This window comes from Lissotriton helveticus, chromosome 3_1, assembly GCF_964261635.1.
Source record: "Lissotriton helveticus chromosome 3_1, aLisHel1.1, whole genome shotgun sequence".
Taxonomy (NCBI): domain Eukaryota; kingdom Metazoa; phylum Chordata; class Amphibia; order Caudata; family Salamandridae; genus Lissotriton; species Lissotriton helveticus.
In genome coordinates this window covers 805,162,254-805,180,812 of record NC_136061.1, presented here as the reverse complement: position 1 = coordinate 805,180,812, position 18,559 = coordinate 805,162,254, and the positions used below count along the sequence as shown (strand labels likewise).

Genomic DNA, 18,559 nt, shown 5'->3' with positions numbered 1-18,559 from the left:
AAGATAGACGACGCTTCCTTACCCTTCACTCAAGCTTGGATGAATTCTACTACTCTTTTCACAGTGAGTTTTATAACAGGCTCCAAGTCCCTATACTCGAAAGCTACAATTTCATAGACAATCCTCACTATACATTTAACCTAGCACACCTAAAAATCCCTAAACTTGTGCTGTACGTCCACAACACTAGTGATATATGACAATACCACTATTTTGAAACAGAACAAATGCACTGTGCAACTTCACTTGTCACACTACTCTTGTACCGGTACAACTAGGAATTTTCACACTGCTGGAAAAAAAAAAACTTTTCGACAACATATAACAACTTGACAAACTTAACATGTTTTAGTCATGAATCCTATGTAACTACCATAGTAAACGTAACTCTGCTACCAAGGAATTGATGCAGCGCCCCTATAGAAAATCTGTCTCAACAATACTACCCAACACCATGATACTCACCATTAATCATATAACTCTCACAAGGCCCATAAACTACCGAGACAAATTTTGGGCAGCTGAATCATGTGACCTAATTAATCAGAACTTTTCATAAAACTATTTACACATTTATATACAAATGCAGTTTATCATATCTTACCATAGATTTCAAGCATATAACTTTTAATTAAGTCACTAAGGTAAATGGATCAAGTAATGATAACAAGACCATGAATAAACAAGACCAGCTTGTTGTTTCAGAATCTTATTTATTAACTTTTATTCTCAAAGAATGAGCATTTTCTTTATTGAATCATTATTTTATTAGCGAATAAGCAGCTTTTACTGAGGAAAGACATATTAGACTGACATTTCAAAGCAAATCAATCAGTAAGTTTTTAATAAAAATTAATAGTTCTCATTCCCTAAAATCTATTTTCCCTGTCTAAAACTCAATTCACCTAAAGAAATAAACAGTTACCCTGTTAATCCTTACGTGCGCCAACAAGTTCTTCAGCACGTCACACCCATCAGGATTTGAAAGCGAGAAGTGCCCTCCTACCCACGGGAGCAATTTTTATACCTTTCTGACTAGCTAAAGTAACTAAATTTTGCATTCCTTATGAAAATCCAAACTTGTGATTGGCTGAGCCCGTCAGTCCACCATTAGGTCATTCACTCCTGACCAAGTCCGGGGCCTCATCATAAGCCCTTGTTGTTCTTAGTTTCTCCATCCTTTTGCTTCCTCGAAAATGTTACTTTCGCCCAAGCACAAAACTTTACTTCCTAATCTTGGCAGGTAATTCAAACTTCCTGTCCTTGTACTTGTCTCCAAGAACACATTCAACTCGACCAAAACTGCTTCTGCATTAAATGTTGATTGTTCATCAAAAAGCACTTCTCTTCTGCGCATGAGTGAAGGCTTCACTCTGGTCAAGTTTTCACATTCTGCAGCTCTGCCAGCCATTTCTTAGGCCCATTCGAAAACTAATATTTAAACAAACACAAGACCTCAATTAATTAAAGAATTAAGATTGATTCTGTTACTCACCCCCTTTGCTAAATATTAACCCGTTAATTAATGTTACCTAGCTGAAGCACATTTAGCAGCATTTATATTTACTTTCTTCTTTTAGACCACAGGATTCCTCCTCGAGCTTGTGCCACATAAAGACAAAAAGACATAACATAAGCACACACAAATAAGCACATGACATTAATTAAATAGCCGCATTAATACTGACAAAGACAATAGACAAGGTTAGTTTTATTATTTTTCAACATTCTTGCAAATGCAACATATAAGCACATATATTTAGTCCCTTATGTCATGTATGCATTTTAATTAATCTAGGTTGATTAGTACATTTCATTCACAGACTTCATTAATACAGTTATGTTGTTATGGAAGTTTAACTTTGCGAGTCAGAACAAAATATTATTCTGAACCTCGCTCCATCACTTTCAATTCAAGCTCCAGATTCTGACTACTTCTTTGGTCACCTTGATTCTGGTGATTTCTTTTCACTGCACGTGGGACTGCAGGGTTCTATATCTTTTTGATTTTATGTCCAGTTTATTCTTGGGCGCCCTCTTTCACCCATACAGCATTGGTGTGCAAAGCACAATATGCACCCTGTGAAATGACTAATTCAAACAACCACCTTTCTCCTGCTTCCCTTCCATTTACGGTCCTTTCCATACCTTGCACCCTCTTTCCTCAACCTCTTGCAAGACTGTCTTTTTTTGACACATACACATTATGAATGTTGCCTTACTATAATAAAGATTATTTTCTTTCTCATACACAAATTTCATATTATGTAAGCATAAGCTACATCCCATATGCAATCTCTGAGACTTCCGATGATATTTAAAAAAAATACTCGGCTTTATAAAACAAAACAAGCATTTTCAATGCAATAGGTCTCGCATTTATTAGAGTTTGAGCTATTGGCATTGTAAATGATGATGCCTTTTATGTATGTGTTGTTTTGAAAACAGATAACTAAAAGGCATTGTCATTTACAATGCCAATAGCTTAAACTCTCACAAATATGAGACCTATTGCATTGCAAATGCGTGCTTTAAATATAAAACCAGCATTTACTATTGTACAAATTAAGCACTGGCCGGTGTGGTACAAGTGCCCATGTAGAGAGGAACCCCAGAAGGAGAAAGCCTCAATCCTGTTGGTGCCAGGTTAGAAGGTTGTCAGGGCACCATTCAGGCAGATCCTGATCCTGGCACAGTGGACTTTGGTGGGAAGCCAGAAGACCCTACTCCTAGGTATTCGTGCGCTCTAAAAGACCATTTATTTATTCATTCATCCATGCATTTATGCTGCTCATGAGTCCATTGAACTCATGAAGCCTGTAAGGATGCAGAGGTCTATCAGGAACCAGTACATATCTAACGCTCGGCATGATTTCATGTGCCAGTGGACCCACAGGCGGGCACCATTGCCGGGTGGACCCAACCACAGGGCAGGCGGATTCCTGGTCCCATTTTGTTTCACCGCAGCAGATGTTGGCATCCCCCCCCGCTCACAAGTGTCGGCCAGACCTAAGAAGGAGAAATTCAGGAACCATCTACTTTGGCAGTTTATTTTTATTTCCTCAAGTCTGAAAGTTTACCAATCCGGATGCTACTGAAACCCTGAGAGACGGGCAGGGAGCGGGTAGTGATGTGAGGAGAGAGACAGGGTGCGGACACCCGAGTCACGGTTAGACATGCCAGTGGCGCGCAGTGATCTCACAAGAGACAGGCAGGGAGCAGGTAGTGATGTGAGGAGAGAGGCAGGGTGCAGACACCCGAGTCATGGTTAGACAGGCGAATGGCGGGCAGTGATCTCACAAGAGACAGGCAGAGAGCGGGTAGTTATGTGAGTAGAGAGACAGGGTGCGGACACCCAAGTCATGGTTAGACAAGCCAGGGGCGGGCAGTGATCTCACAAGAGACAGGCAGGGAGCGGGTATTGATGCGAGGAGAGAGACAGGGTGCGGACACCCGAGTCATGGTTAGACAGGCCAGTGGCGGGCAGTGATCTCACAAGAGACAGGCAGGGAGTGGATAGTGGTGTGAGGAGAGAGGCAGGGAACGGATAGTGATGTGGGGAGAGAGGTAGACTGCGGCCACCCTGAGCAGGGAGAGAATAGTAATGTGAAGAGAGAGAGACAGTATGTGGACACCTGAGCCAACATTAGACAGACAGGTGGATGGCAGTGATCTCAAAAGAGCGAAGATGAACAATGACTCCACCAGAGACAGGCTGGGAGTGGATAGTGATGTGAAGAGAGAGGGACCGGATGCGGACACTTGAGTCAAAGAACAGTCAGATGGCAGGCAGTGTCCATTCCCTGCCTGTCTCTTGTGAGACAGGCAGAGAGCGGGTAGTGATGTGAGGAGAGAAACAGGGTGCGGACACCCAAGTCATGGTTAGACATGCCAGGGGCGGGCAGTGATCTCACAAGGGACAGGCAGGGAGCGGGTATTGATGCGAGGAGAGAGACAGGGTGCGACACCCGAGTCATGGTTAGACAGGCCAGTGGTGGGCAGTGATCTCACAAGAGACAGGCAGGGAGTGGATAGTGGTGTGAGGAGAGAGGCAGGGAACGGATAGTGATGTGGGGAGAGAGGTAGACTGCAGGCCACCCTGAGCAGGGAGAGAATAGTAATGTGAAGAGAGAGAGACAGTATGTGGACACCTGAGCCAACATTAGACAGACAGGTGGATGGCAGTGATCTCAAAAGAGCGAAGATGAACAATGACTCCACCAGAGACAGGCTGGGAGTGGATAGTGATGTGAAGAGAGAGGGACCGGGTGCGGACACTTGAGTCAAAGGACAGTCAGATGGCAGGCAGTGATCTCACAAGAGACAGGCAGGGAATGGATAGTGGTGTGAGGAGAGAGGCTGGGAGCGGGTAGTGGTGTGTGGAGACAGGCAGGGAGCGGGTAGTGATGTGAAGAGAGAGAGACAGGCTGCGGACACCCGAGTCACCGGACAGTCAGATGGCGGGCAGTGATCTCACAAGAGACAGGCAGGGAACGGATAGTGGTGTGAGGAGACAGGCAGGGAGCAGATAGTGGTGTGAGGAGAGAGGGAGGGAGCGGATAGTGATGCAAGGAGAGAGCCAGGGAGTGGATAGTGATGCGAGGAGAGAGAGAGGCTGTGGACAGCAGAGTCACGGTTAGACAGTCGGGTGGATGTTAGTGATCTCACAAGATGGACGCCGACTCCACCAGCGATGGGCCAGGAGTGGACAGGGAAGAGAGGGAAGGTGCGGACACCAGAGTCAAGATTAGACCGTCAGGTAGAGGCAGTGATTTCCCAAGAGACTAGTTGGACACTCACTGCACGAGAGACAGGCAGGGGAACACATTGATGTCACCAGAGGCGTGGGGTTGGTGTTTGTTTTAACAGAAACAGCCCCAGGGATGGGCATTGGATAAGAATGCTGTTACATGAGACAGCCTGGGAGATGAGAGAGACGGTCTCCTAGACATCCCAATCTTAATGAAATGATTGCATTCCAATAGCCCTCGCTGCTGACCTCTTCCGAGGCCATATTAAGTCACATTTTTTAGGGCGGGTGGGGGGGCTGAATCCCTTATTGGTCTGAACTTCTGGGTCATCCCCGCTCCGCAAAGCCCCCACAAGGTACTCATGGGTAAGGCAGTCTCCTTTGGGGAGCAAGGTGGAGGGGGGGAACCCCCCCTTACTCCAACTCTTTATGCATCCTTTCCTCCCCTGCACACTACTGCTGTGCCCGTCTCTGATATCCTACCCCCTATACTTCCAAGCCCCTCACGGTTCTCATCAGAAAGTCAGTTTTTTTGGGGGGGCGAAGACTTACCCCACCCCCATCAGAAGCTGCCAAGTAACGCCGCTCTCCGGAGAGAGCATGTGGCCAGGCTGGCGGTGACCATGAACTTGGCCCCCTCCCCCCATACAGCCCGGGGCCGCGTCTGCGAGCTCGAGACCTGGCAGCCCCCACTGCCTCACCCCCCCTGTCCTCCAGTCACCCTGCACTTCAGAGGAGAACGAGAGACTGAGGGGGCGGGGGCAAATATGACGCGTACAAGGGGGGAGGGAATGGAGAAATGAGCAGAACAGAGGTGAAAAGGAGCGCGAGGGAGAAAAACGGGAAAGTCAAGGGAGAAAGAAGTGAAAATAAGACAAAACAACTAAAAGTAATAGAAAGAAAGCAAAGTATGCAGGTCAATCAGAGATTAAAGGCAGAGAATGGAACGGAAACAGATGCCAACACTGCCCCTGTGGCATGTCAGGGGCCGAGCCCTCGGGAGGAGGAAGAGCTGGGCACGGTGTGAGGAAGAAACCCATCCGGCAGGAAAGGTGTAGAGAAGCAGACTCCCAGGATGGAAGAGGAGAAAGCAATGACACGAGAAAGAACAAAAGAAGATGGGATATCAGAAAAAAGGGAGAAGTGAAAGGAAAGAACAAGGGTAAAGAGGAGAAACAAAAATGAGAAAAGACGCGAGAAAGAGGGGGACAAAGAGGACATTAAAAATGGAATAGAGAAAAACTGAGGCAATGAAAGGAACTAAGAAAAACCAGCCCCGAGAGCAATCTTTGGAAAGATGAACAAGCCGGGTAAAAGTGGCGCCGAACAAAACACGGCTTCCCCGTGAAATGGATAAAAAAAAATAAGCCCGCGACTGGTGCGCGCGCGCCACTGCGAGGCATATGTTTTCAATTATCGCGCCCGTGTCTGGGTACGATAATTGAAAACATATGGGCTTTGGTGCGCGTAACAGACACCTATTGCGTGTTCTGTAACAAAACAACACACACTCCAAGCCCAATCAGATAGGACCATAGGAAAAACACACGCATGAGCGTGTTCATTTCCCGGTTCCATTTCTGAAACTCGGACAGAAGGACTCGCGCTGCGCAAACACTGCTGCGCAGTGTAACGCTAGGCGCAAGACCTAAAAAGGGCTGCCACGCTATAGATGTGAATTTACCAGAATGCCAAGTGTAATTATCTCCCAGTGATCACTGATTACGTCATAGGAAATGACATCTTAGAAGCCACTAGAACCCTAAATCAAGGGGCATATTAAAACTTTGCCTTATTCATAAGGCAGCGTTAAGCCACTTACCATGGCTTAACGCTGCCTTGTAAATAAGGCACCCTTTCATGCTGTACTTAGCGTGAACGGGTAGGGCAATGGGTGTTGCAGCGGAGGTTCCACCGCAAAACCCATTGATTTTGACGCTGCCCCCTATTTACAAGAATGGCGTAAATTGGAGGCATTGTCAAAATTAAGACCAGGGAAAACCTGGTCTTAAATAGGCGGAACGAGGAGAAATGCTTTAATTCTCCTCGTTTTTGCTGTTTCCATGGGTGCTGTCTTGCGCAGCACACATAGAAACAGCAAATTGCCTATGATTGTTTATGTGCAGAAGGTGATCCTTCCTGCACATAAATAATGTTAAAAAATGTTGTTTTGCAACTTCTATGTATGCTGCATTGAGAAGCACACATAGAAGTTTCCAAACGCTGTGAATAATTGTTGTGCAGGCAGGGAGACGTTCCTGCACATAACAATAATTTCCCCCAACGCAGACACCATTGCATTATGGTGCAAGGGTGCCTGGGTTGCCGCTAGGCAGCTGAACTCAGGACCAGCGCTAGGGGAAACGCAGGGGTGCACCACATTCTTGTGGATACGGAACATCCCTGCGTTTTCAGAATGGAGTAGCGTGGCGTTAGCAATACGCCATGCCTGTCCATTCTGTTGTTAATATGCCCCTAAGTATCTTCTTCATGAAATCACAAAAGTGTTTGGTTCCTTTGCACAACTTTCCTAGATTGCTAAAACATAAGAGAAGTGTGTTCATGACTTAACAGGGTTCAAATGTCACCTACTTAGGTACAACCAATTGGTGCTAGGCAGTTATCATATGCCCAACTAAAGACTCAGAAATGCAAGAAACACCGCTTACCTGGCTTTAGTTTTGCTTTCAGTTGTAAAATCGCAACGTGGCTATGACAGCAAAGACAAGCAATACACACAAAGAGACAGTTTGGCGTGTGTTTTTTTTTCAGGAAGCCTGTTCTAGCGCATGCCTTTGATATAAAAACACGGTGTAAAGCTGGCTTTTTAAAAATCATTGTCAAAATACTTTTAGCTTAAGCCTTTCTTTTTACCCTGCTGCAGCTTGAAAATGTTAACTTCATCATGCGAGAAAAGAACAAAGCAAATTACCTAAACAGAATCTAAGAATTATTAGCATTGTTGTTTGTGTAACATGTTCAAGATGTAAATCTAGCAAGATGCTATCATGACAGTATAGTAAAATGGGACAATGTAACCATACTAGTGATTGATATAATTTGATTATAGAAGCAGAATCAAAAGGACAGAGGTAATTAATAAGAGAAGCACAGAACATAATGTACCCCTTCCGTAAACAAGGCCCTTAATCAATGTAGCGACATACTTAATTTCGGCATGTGCTATAACAAATGTCTCCCCACAAACTGGATATGAGTTTGGTGGCTAACTACATTTTGACAGGTCAAGCCTGTTGAGTTTTATTGGGGGGGGGTGCCTGGAATTACAAGGACATGGAGATTTTGGTGCAGTAAGCAACAAAAATGCACGTTATTCTCCTTTATCGGGGACAACCTGATAATTGTGTACTATTCACTGCACCCAATCAAATCCGACCCAGTGGTGTTGGATTTCATTGAGTGGGATAAATATCGACCCGAACAACAGGCCATTCATAATGAGGACCTAAATGCAAGAACCACAACTTAAAATGTAATATAGATTCATAACTTCATCATCTTCTTTACCTTAGATTTTTTTTTTTTATTCTGCATGACTTTGCATGAATACCATTTAGAATATTGTATCAGCTTTTCTCCTAGTCTTGCATTATATTGTACTTTAAATACACAAGTGTCCTCATTCTTAGGAATACAGAGAGGTATCTCTCCAGAAGATACCACTCTGCATGATTTTGAGTTTTAGCACCCTGTGAAAAAACAATACATTACTGTCCACATTTTTCACCACCTAAAAGTAAGTGAAAAATGTGCATAGTAAACGTATGGGAATCACGGAACTGCATGCAGGAATGGGCTCATAATTCTAGGACCCACACATTTTTTATAATCCAGTTCCAATATCCTGTTAAATTGGTTACTGCGCTGGAAAGACTGGTTGGCTTTGGTAACTCTGATTCATGTATTTCACCCCCCTCCACCCCCCCCCCCACCCGGCCATGGCCAGCTCATATAGAAGGATTCAATTATAACATTGTGCTATAACTATTAAGTAGATCTGTTTTTTTAATTGCATGGTTACTGATGGTTTTTGTGCTTCCTTTGTAGCATTTCCAGTGGTCCTTCCCAGAAGCCAGGCATTTTTGTCAGCAATGTTAAACCAGACTCGCTTTCTGCAGAAGTGGGATTAGAGGTGAGCATTTGTGTAGAAATCAATTTCTGTTATGTTATCTTATGCCGATATGTATAGCTCATAGTACACTACTCACCCTGAGGGTTTTCATGTGCTTGAACAGGGGTGCAGGTGTGTGGTCCCTGCGGAGTTAGTAGAAGAGCCAGGTCGGCAGCCTTCTGCATAACTCAAGAAGTGAGGAGGGGGCTCTGATGTGTTGTGGGAGGTTGTTCCATGTTCTTAGTGCGATGTAGGAGAACAAATGACCTAATGTTTTGCTTCTGAGAATGCGGGGGCATGAGCAAGAGTGACGTTGAGCATAGGTGTCATGCAGGCTGGTTAAAGTGTATGTGACTGTTCGGGTAAGCTGGTCCAGTATTGTGTAAGGCTTTGTATCAGTGCGTGAGGAGCTTGAATTGACTGTACTTGTAAATAGAGAGCCAGTGAAGTTCCCTGAGGTGGGATACGATGTGGGTGTGGTCAAGTATTAGTCTTGCTTAAGCATTCTGGATGGTCTGAGGTCAGTGTAGGATTTGCTTGGAGATTCCAGCTCAGAGTGCATTGCTGTAGTCAAGCTTGCTTGTGAAGAGTGCCTGTGTGATGGTTCGTCTGGTGTTCTGTGGCATTCTTTTCAAGATCTTTTGTATCATGGGTAGGATGCAGAAGCAGTAAGTTCTCACTGCATTGACTTCTGTCATCCTGTTGAGCTTGTTTTCTAGAATGATCCCCAGATTTTTTGACCGGTCAGTGGGTGTTGTTCCTAGCTTCGACTGCCACCATGTGTGATTCCATGGGAGTTGAGCTTCGAGCAGTTGGTTCTCATCCAATCTGCTCCCATGGTCCTGCAGTCGGTGAGGTTGGTTCTGATGGTGGTTGTCTTGTCTGTGGCGAGAGGAAGATTCTGGTGTCTTGGACGGAGATGATGGTGGTACCTTGGGGTTCAAATTATGTTGGCAAGTGGTGTCATAAAGCCCTTGAACCGGGTGCAGCTGTGGGGTAATCCCTGGAAGACTCCAAATGTCAGTTTCTTGATCTCTGATGCGAGGGGTGGCAGTCTGACTCTTTGGGTTCTTCCAGTGAGGAAGGAGCCAAACCGGTTGAGTGTGAGTCCTTGGATGGCAATCTCATGGAGTCTTCTGATAAGAGTTTTGTGGGAGACTGTATCAAAGGCTGTAGAGAGGATGAGCAGAATGAGAGTTGCTGTTTCTCCTCGTTCCAGTAAGTCCAGATGTCATTAGTGGCTGCGATGAGTGTTGTTTTGTTGCTGCTGTTCCTTAAGAATCCTGATTGAATGTTGTCCAGCAGGTGATGTAGCTCGAGGTGGGTTGTGAGCTGCTTGTTGATGGCCTTCTCAATCACTGTGGCTGGATAGGGGAGCAGGGAGAAAGGTCAAAGTTGCTCAGTTGGTTTGGTTCAGCTGATGGTTTCTCAAGGAGGGCATTGACCTTTGCATGTTTCCAGATGTCTGGGAATGAGGCGGACATGATGCAGATTTCGCGGATGTGAGTGAGGGCAGTACTGATTGGTGATGTTCCCAGGTTGTAGATGTGGTGGGAGCAATGTTGCGTTAGGGCTCCTGAGTGGATAGTTTACATGACTGCCACTATGTTGTCTCTGGTAAGGGATTTTCATTCAGTAAGGTGGCCTTCTACATTGGTGATGGGGAGTTTGGTGATGAGGATGCTAGGGTCAGGTTGGTGTGCAAAGTTGCTGTAGATGTGTTGGACCTGTCATCCTTAGGGTGGTCTTACCCCAACATTTTGCCTTTTGCCTCCCACTTTATAGTGTATATTTTTGCTGGCCTTAGGGCTCTGTATACTTTACCACTGCTTACCAGTGCTAAATGCAGGTGCTTCTCTCCTAAAACATAATGACATTGGTATATACCTGACTGGCATATTTAGTCTACTATAAGTCCCTTGTAAAGTGGTATCCCATATACCCAGGACCTGTACTCTAAAAGCTACTAACTAGTGTGCCTGCAGCCCTGGTTGTGCCACCAGCCCAGGTAGCGTTTCAAACCTGTCCCACACCTGCAGCTGCAAGGCCTGCATATGCAGTTTTCTGCCACTTCTACTTGGCATTTAAAACCTCTTGCCAAGACTTAAACTCCCCTTTTATTACTACTAAATCACCCCTAAGGTAAGCCATAAGTGGCCCTAACGGCACGGTGCTGTGTACCTAAAAGGCAGAACATGTACTTGTAAGTTTTAAAGATGTTCAAAAATCTAACTTTGTTTTTCAGGGATTTGAGGCCTACTCCTTCCATAGGTCAGCATTGGGGATTCCTTTATCTACTTTTTAGTGGTAATTATTGATTAGAAAGGCGTAGTTTTGTCATGTTTGTTATGGTTGGAATATTAAAGATAATCCTCATTACTGGTAAAGTTGTATTAAACCCTACTATTTTAGAAATGCCACTTTTAGAACGTGGACAATTTATTTATTTATTTATTTATTTTAGAAGCTTGTAAAGCGCGCGGCTACCTCCAGCGGGGGTGTCCCGGCGCTAAGATTACAGGTCAAATCGCAAGAGAGGTTACCAGGTTCAGAGCCATCCAAAAGACCAGCAGGGAAGCTTTAATTAAGTTAACGTTTGGGAAACAGCAAGGTTTTTAGTTTGCGTCGAAAGACTTGTTCCGATTCGATGAACCTGAGGTCCAGAGGAAGACTGTTCCAGAGCCTGGCTGCAATAACGGTGAAAGTTCTACCACCACTACGGGCCAGCCTGAATCGGGGGACATTCAATAATCGGAGGCTATTGGATCTCAAATGCCTCACTGAAGAAGATATCTTGAGTCTTTTGCTCAGGTAGGCCGGGCAAGTGCCATGGATAGCCCGAAAGGCAAGGATCAGAATCTTAAAGTCAATCCGTCTAGCTATAGGCAGCCAGTGTAGCTCATCTCGGTAACTTCTGACTGAGTTGCGAGCGGGGATGTTACCAATAAGCCTTGCTGCTGCGTTCTGAACGATTTGCAATCTTTCTATAAGATATAGAGGGGCACCTGCATATAAGCTATTGGCGTAGTCGAGATGTGCCATAATGAGTGATTGAACAATCGTTTTGCGGGAGGACTGAGGAAGATAGGGAAAGATCTTCCTTATCATGCGAAGTTTATTGAAACAGGCCGTTGATACTTTATTAACCTGGGCTTTACAGGAAAGAGTACTGTCGAATAAAAAGCCAAGATTACGGGCAGACTGCACAGGTATAGGAGGGGGGTTCAGGACAGTGGGCCACCATAAGTTAGCAGGTGGAGTAGACTTCTGGCTAAAAAAAAGGACCTCAGTCTTGTCCGTATTTAGAGCCAAATGATTGGTAGCCATCCAGGTGCAAATGTTGCCCAGGCAGTTTCTGAAGTTGGAAAAGAGGGAGTCAGAATGGTCTCTGAATGAAAAAACAAGCTGAGTATCATCAGCATAGGAGACCACTCTGACCCCCCAGGACTCAACTACCCTAGCAAGCGGGGCCAAATAAACATTAAATAATAAGGGGCTCAAGGCGGAGCCTTGAGGCACTCCACACGTGAGGGGTTTATCTTCTGATTCAAAAGGATGCATCAGTACCCTTTGGGTTCTACCGGATAGAAAGGATTTAATCCAGGCTAAGACTGTGCCTCCAAACCCCAGTTGGTGTAGACGGGCAGTGAGTATGTCGTGTGAGACGGTATCAAATGCAGCGGACAGGTCGAGGAGAACCAACATGGCCTCCTCACCCCTGTCCACTGATTCCCTAATAGTCTCAGATACCTCTAGCAGCGCGGTCTCGGTGCTGTAGCCAGTTCTAAAACCGGACTGAGTATCGTGCAGCAACTGGTTAGTTTCTAAATATTGAGCCAGCTGTTCCTGAACCACCTTCTCCAACATTTTAGCAGGTTTGGGCAGGAGCGAAATCGGCCGGTAGTTGCTGAGTTGAACAGGATCAGCGCCCGGCTTCTTCAGGATGGGAAGTAGCCTGGCATGTTTCCAGACCTCAGGAAGGTGGCCGCAGGCCAGGGAGAAATTCCAGATGGAAAGGAGAGGGTTGATTAAAACAGGGGCGAGGGTGCTCATAACTTTGGCAGGGACTGGGTCTAATGGAGATCCCGACTTGACTTTATGAAAAAGAGGCAGAGCTGTTTCGGGAGTGAGTAAATTGAAAGAGGTAAAGGAACAGTGTGAAGGATGAGAAGCAATGGTCTGAGGACTAAGTGCAGAGGTATCAAAGGAGGAGGAGAGTTTGATTATTTTATCCTGAAAAAAATCTGAGAGACCGTTGCAAAGGGCTTGGGTGGGAACACATTGAGTTTTTAAAGCAGGGGGATTTATAAAATCCTTCACAATGGTGAAAAGGGTTTTGGATGAATTTTGCGCCTGATGAATAAGTTTTGAAAAGTGGGCTCTCATCGAGGAGCGTTTGAGTTTTTTAAACTTATTTAGGGCATTTTTGTACGTGGATTTGGCAGTAGGATCGTAGGTCTGGCGCCATATGCGTTCCAGCTGCTTACATCTGCTCTTTTCCTCGCGTAAAGCAGGGGAGAACCAGGGGGAAGAAGGACGGGATCTGGCGGATGCCAGAGGGGTTAGCGGGGCAATATGATCCAAAGCAGAGATAAGGGCAGAATTATATCTCTCTGTTTCCCTATCAAGATCTCCCGACTGCTTGAATTGAAACTGAAAGCAGGAGTCGATAGACTCACAGGTAACTTTGGTCCATTTGCGACCGCTAGCTCTGTTGAGAGAAGCAGGAGGGGGAGGAGCAGGGCAGGTAATATCAAAAGGAAGAAGATAATGGTCTGACCAAGTGAGGGGGAGGGGGGAGAAAGAGGAAATACCAGGATGATTAGTGAAAATAAGGTCAAGTGTGTGGCCTGCTTTATGAGTAGGGCCATTAACTAATTGGGACAACGTAAGGCCTTGTAGAGTTTCCAGGAATGAAGAAGCTTGTGCACAGGAAGGGTTATCAATGTGAAGATTGAAATCTCCTAACACTGTGAAGTGGGAATGTTTAAGTGAAAAGTCTGCGATTGAGTGCATCAAGGCACTTAGGGACGAGGAGGTGGCCGGGGGGGGATTGTAAACCAGGATGCCGGCAAAGATAATGCTTGCGGAATCCATAGTTGTGAAATACATGGCTTCAATGAGGCCAAGGTTGGGGATTTTCGTGATGTTTAATTTGAGGTGAGATTTCGCAATAACAGCGAGGCCCCCACCAGGTTTAGAACTGTCACGATTAATGCCCAATAGATGATAGCCGGATGGAATGGCCAAATTTATGTCCGGATTAGTTGAATCTTTAAGCCAGGTTTCTGTCAAAAATAATAAGTCCCAGTTATTGGTATCTAGCGACAACCAGATATCAGCGGCATGAGCGGGTAGCGATCTACAATTAATTAGGGCAGCTTTTAAGGTGGTCGAGGGCTGGTGAGTCATGGCATTCTTAGGCTGAAGAATCGATTTAGAGGAAGCAGGGACAACAAATTTGCAGCGTGAGCAAGTATAGGTGGAATTATCCAGGCTGTGAGGATTACAGCAGGTGGTAGGGCTGCAGGCGCCTTGGCGAATGAAATAAAGTTGGTCGATAGACCAGGAGATACTTGGGGAGCAAGAGACAGGGGGTCCGGCGCTGGGCGCGGGCCCGGCGCGGACGGGCGCAGACGGGCTTGCCTTAGGCGCGCCTTCGGCGCGCCATCGGCGCGCCCGCTGCGCCCGCCCGCTGCGCGGGCGGGATGGCCCCTTACTTTTATCCATTCTTCTAAGGGTGAAAGGAGGGTGGGAGGCGTCCAGGAGCTGGAGCGCTACCCTGCCTCCCCCCAAGATGGCGGTTCCGCGTTCTCCCGGCCGGCGAGAGCGCTGTGCTCGGCTGCGCCGGGGGAGAGAGAGCAAGGACCCCTGTGACGATTTTACTCTCGTCAGAACAAGCAAGGAGGTCAATGGCTGATTTAAAAAAGCATCAGGTTAAAATATTTACAATTATTAAAAATCTCAATCGTAAATATAACTGTGTCACACTCACGCTAAATTGCATATAAAAAAGGTCAAGAGAGACAGAGATGCCCCCGGCTTCCGCCTCAGGGGTGAGAGCAAGTAATCTGCAGTAAGCTAAAAACGCGAACCTTAAATAACGAGGGAGGGCGGGAGGCGTCCAGGAGCTGGAGCGCTACCCTGCCTCCCCCCAAGATGGCGGTTCCGCGTTCTCCCGGCCGGCGAGAGCGCTGTGCTCGGCTGCGCCGGGGGAGAGAGAGCAAGGACCCCTGTGACGATTTTACTCTCGTCAGAACAAGCAAGGAGGTCAATGGCTGATTTAAAAAAGCATCAGGTTAAAATATTTACAATTATTAAAAATCTCAATCGTAAATATAACTGTGTCACACTCACGCTAAATTGCATATAAAAAAGGTCAAGAGAGACAGAGATGCCCCCGGCTTCCGCCTCAGGGGTGAGAGCAAGTAATCTGCAGTAAGCTAAAAACGCGAACCTTAAATAACGAGGGAGGGCGGGAGGCGTCCAGGAGCTGGAGCGCTACCCTGCCTCCCCCCAAGATGGCGGTTCCGCGTTCTCCCGGCCGGCGAGAGCGCTGTGCTCGGCTGCGCCGGGGGAGAGAGAGCAAGGACCCCTGTGACGATTTTACTCTCGTCAGAACAAGCAAGGAGGTCAATGGCTGATTTAAAAAAGCATCAGGTTAAAATATTTACAATTATTAAAAATCTCAATCGTAAATATAACTGTGTCACACTCACGCTAAATTGCATATAAAAAAGGTCAAGAGAGACAGAGATGCCCCCGGCTTCCGCCTCAGGGGTGAGAGCAAGTAATCTGCAGTAAGCTAAAAACGCGAACCTTAAATAACGAGGGAGGGCGGGAGGCGTCCAGGAGCTGGAGCGCTACCCTGCCTCCCCCCAAGATGGCGGTTCCGCGTTCTCCCGGCCGGCGAGAGCGCTGTGCTCGGCTGCGCCGGGGGAGAGAGAGCAAGGACCCCTGTGACGATTTTACTCTCGTCAGAACAAGCAAGGAGGTCAATGGCTGATTTAAAAAAGCATCAGGTTAAAATATTTACAATTATTAAAAATCTCAATCGTAAATATAACTGTGTCACACTCACGCTAAATTGCATATAAAAAAGGTCAAGAGAGACAGAGATGCCCCCGGCTTCCGCCTCAGGGGTGAGAGCAAGTAATCTCTACCCTTTACTTAGCTCTATGTGCCTGCAGCTTGTCTTCTATCCACATCTTGCCTGGTTAACAGCTAGACTTTGTGTATACTCTCTGGACAGCCACAAACACAGGAAGGGCTGAGTGTGATATGGGGCTACATCTGCATTCATATACATACTGATAGCCTTCTTTGGCTGAGAGGGGGAGAGTTGGTTCACACTTATATCTGAATATTCTGTGTCCTGCTCTCACGCAAAGGATGAATTACCCCCTCTAGGTAGTCTGGAGTCAGGGCTGGGATGGAAGGTATCCTTGTGCACTTGTGAAGATTCTTTTGAAGACACCCCTACATCAAAGCCATTTTGGGGTATAAGTATGAGGGCTCTAGCCCTTTCAAATCAGTACACTACTAAACCTGGAAGAAACTATGCTATAGTAATGCTGCTGGGCTTAAGGACTGCCCTCTTGCTGAGCTGTCTGTTTCAAGAAACTGCTGCCCTGTTGGTTGGAGCTGCCCTGCTGCAAGACTTGCTATATCCCTAGGGTGACTTTAGGGGCGTGTTGGCTTGCCCCCTGGTAACAATATCCCATGGCCATAAATGATCTCACGCCCAGCAGCGTGTTGGGACCAGTAGTTGTAATTACAAGCTCCATGGCCTGCCTATGACAAGACCACCATGTGTTCATTGCTTTGGAGTACTAACCCAACTGTTCCCGCACACCTGTTAAAATATCCTCTGAGTTAAGCGCATGAAGGAGCGCTGCTCATTTCCAGCATGAGTGCTCGTGTCACCTTCAAAGTGGCGTCTACATGTTTGCCCTGCAGGAAGAACAGCGTGCCTGCAGCAGAGACCTGTGTTCAAGCTCAGCGCCCCAACCCGATCACTGCCTGCCCCCGTTGGAGCATTGCCAGGCAACCTAGTACACCGTCATTAATGCGAAGGGATCCACTGCCATGTCACATAGTCAGAGGTATGAGTCATACCTAATGTGTCACGGTTGAGCTGCCACATCACCCCCGACAGCATCCAAAGTGGCCCAAATAACTAACAAACTGTGAGTAGCGAGACCTGCGTGGTCTCGGTGTCCGCCTTGCGGTTCTCCCCAAGTGGTAGAGTGTTAAGCGATGTGCCTTTATCTTAACAAGACTGCAGACCTTGACCATTTTCATTGGTTTTGACCCTCACTAGTCTCAAAAGGGGGTGCGTGATTGCACAAGTACTTGAGTGCTTCAACAATTGTGGGGTTTTGCACATACCGGTCTAGTACTGTAATGAAGCCCCGCAATCCGAGTGCTCATTCAAGCTATCCAGCTCAGACATTACCGTAACTGTCCTACCGGGAAAGCCTGCATTGTGAGTGCTCATTCCAGCACTCCAGCTCAATTATTACTGTAACTTCCCTAGTGTGAGTGCCCACATCTTTGCAAAAGCACTGCAATGATAAAATGTTTTAATGATGATAAAATTGAGAAATCGTGATTGGATTTTTGTCGTTTTGGTCTTGTTTTAAGCAGATAAATGTTCTCTGTTTTTCTGAACTGGCATCTAGCCTTTTTGTGGTGTTTTCATTGAATTACTTCAATTGAAGTGTTACACAAATTATTTACGCATTGCCTTTTAAGTTAAGCCTGACTGCTCTGTGCCAAGCTACCAGAGGGTGAGCACAGGTTCAATTAGGGTGTATATTTGACTTAACCTGACTAGAGTGGCAGTCCCTACTTGGACAGGGTGCATACCTCTTCCAACTAGAGACCCCATTTCTAACTAGATGTTTGTGATTTTGCTGTGGAATAACCTGATAGGTTTTCACTCAAGTTTTCCTAAAGGGTGATGTTGTTGACAGCGGCTGAGGGTGTGGTGAAGTCCTTGAAAATTGAGAAGATCTCCTTGGAACTGTTGGCACTGTCTTTGAGGAATTCATCTAGCGCTCTTTTCTTACTTTCACGCTGTTACTGGTGGTTGCGCCTGAGTGCAGCCTTATAGGTGGGTCTATCACAGGAGCCACGCATGCAGGTAAGAGCGGTGGAGCAGGGTGGGGGTATTGATTTGACAGATGACGCAGAGGGAAAATTAAATAAATAATTTTCCCTCGTTGTTGTCTGTCGAATCCCCTCCACCCCGCCCACCATGCCATCGCTCTCACCTGCATGGGCGCACCTGTTCTATCAGTAGATTTGTGTCTGGCTTGCCAGTTTCTTTCTAGCTGTTTGCAGTGCTGTTTGGTTTCTTTGCTTGTTGTGTTTGATGGATGCAAGGGAGTCCACACAGTTCTTGTAGTTGTTTTGTTCTTGTTGGGGTTGTCTGTGGGATTAGGTTGATCCATTCTGAGGGCACAGAGCAAGTCTGCTTCTGAGCTTTAGCCCAGTTGTGGCTCGGTACAAGGATGCTGGTGGGTGTGTTGGCTTGTGGTGTGTTGATTCGAAAGCAGATGATGGGGTGATCTGTCCATGTGAGTGGTGAGGTAAAACTTTATCTTATGTTATCACATTTGATCAAGATGGGTTTCAGATTGTGTCCTGACATTTATGTTGGTCCTGAGATG

At 46.3% G+C, this 18,559-nt stretch overlaps 1 protein-coding gene across 1 annotated transcript in view; it reads left to right on the top strand.

The window, feature by feature from the left end:
• The window catches only part of USH1C (USH1 protein network component harmonin), an 898,978-nt gene that overhangs the window by 398,158 nt on the left and 482,261 nt on the right, over positions 1–18,559 (top strand). The window contains exon 9 of the mRNA XM_078681063.1: positions 8,819–8,903. Coding sequence (XP_078537189.1) covers positions 8,819–8,903 — 85 coding nt within the window. The remainder of the gene's footprint in view (positions 1–8,818; positions 8,904–18,559) is intronic.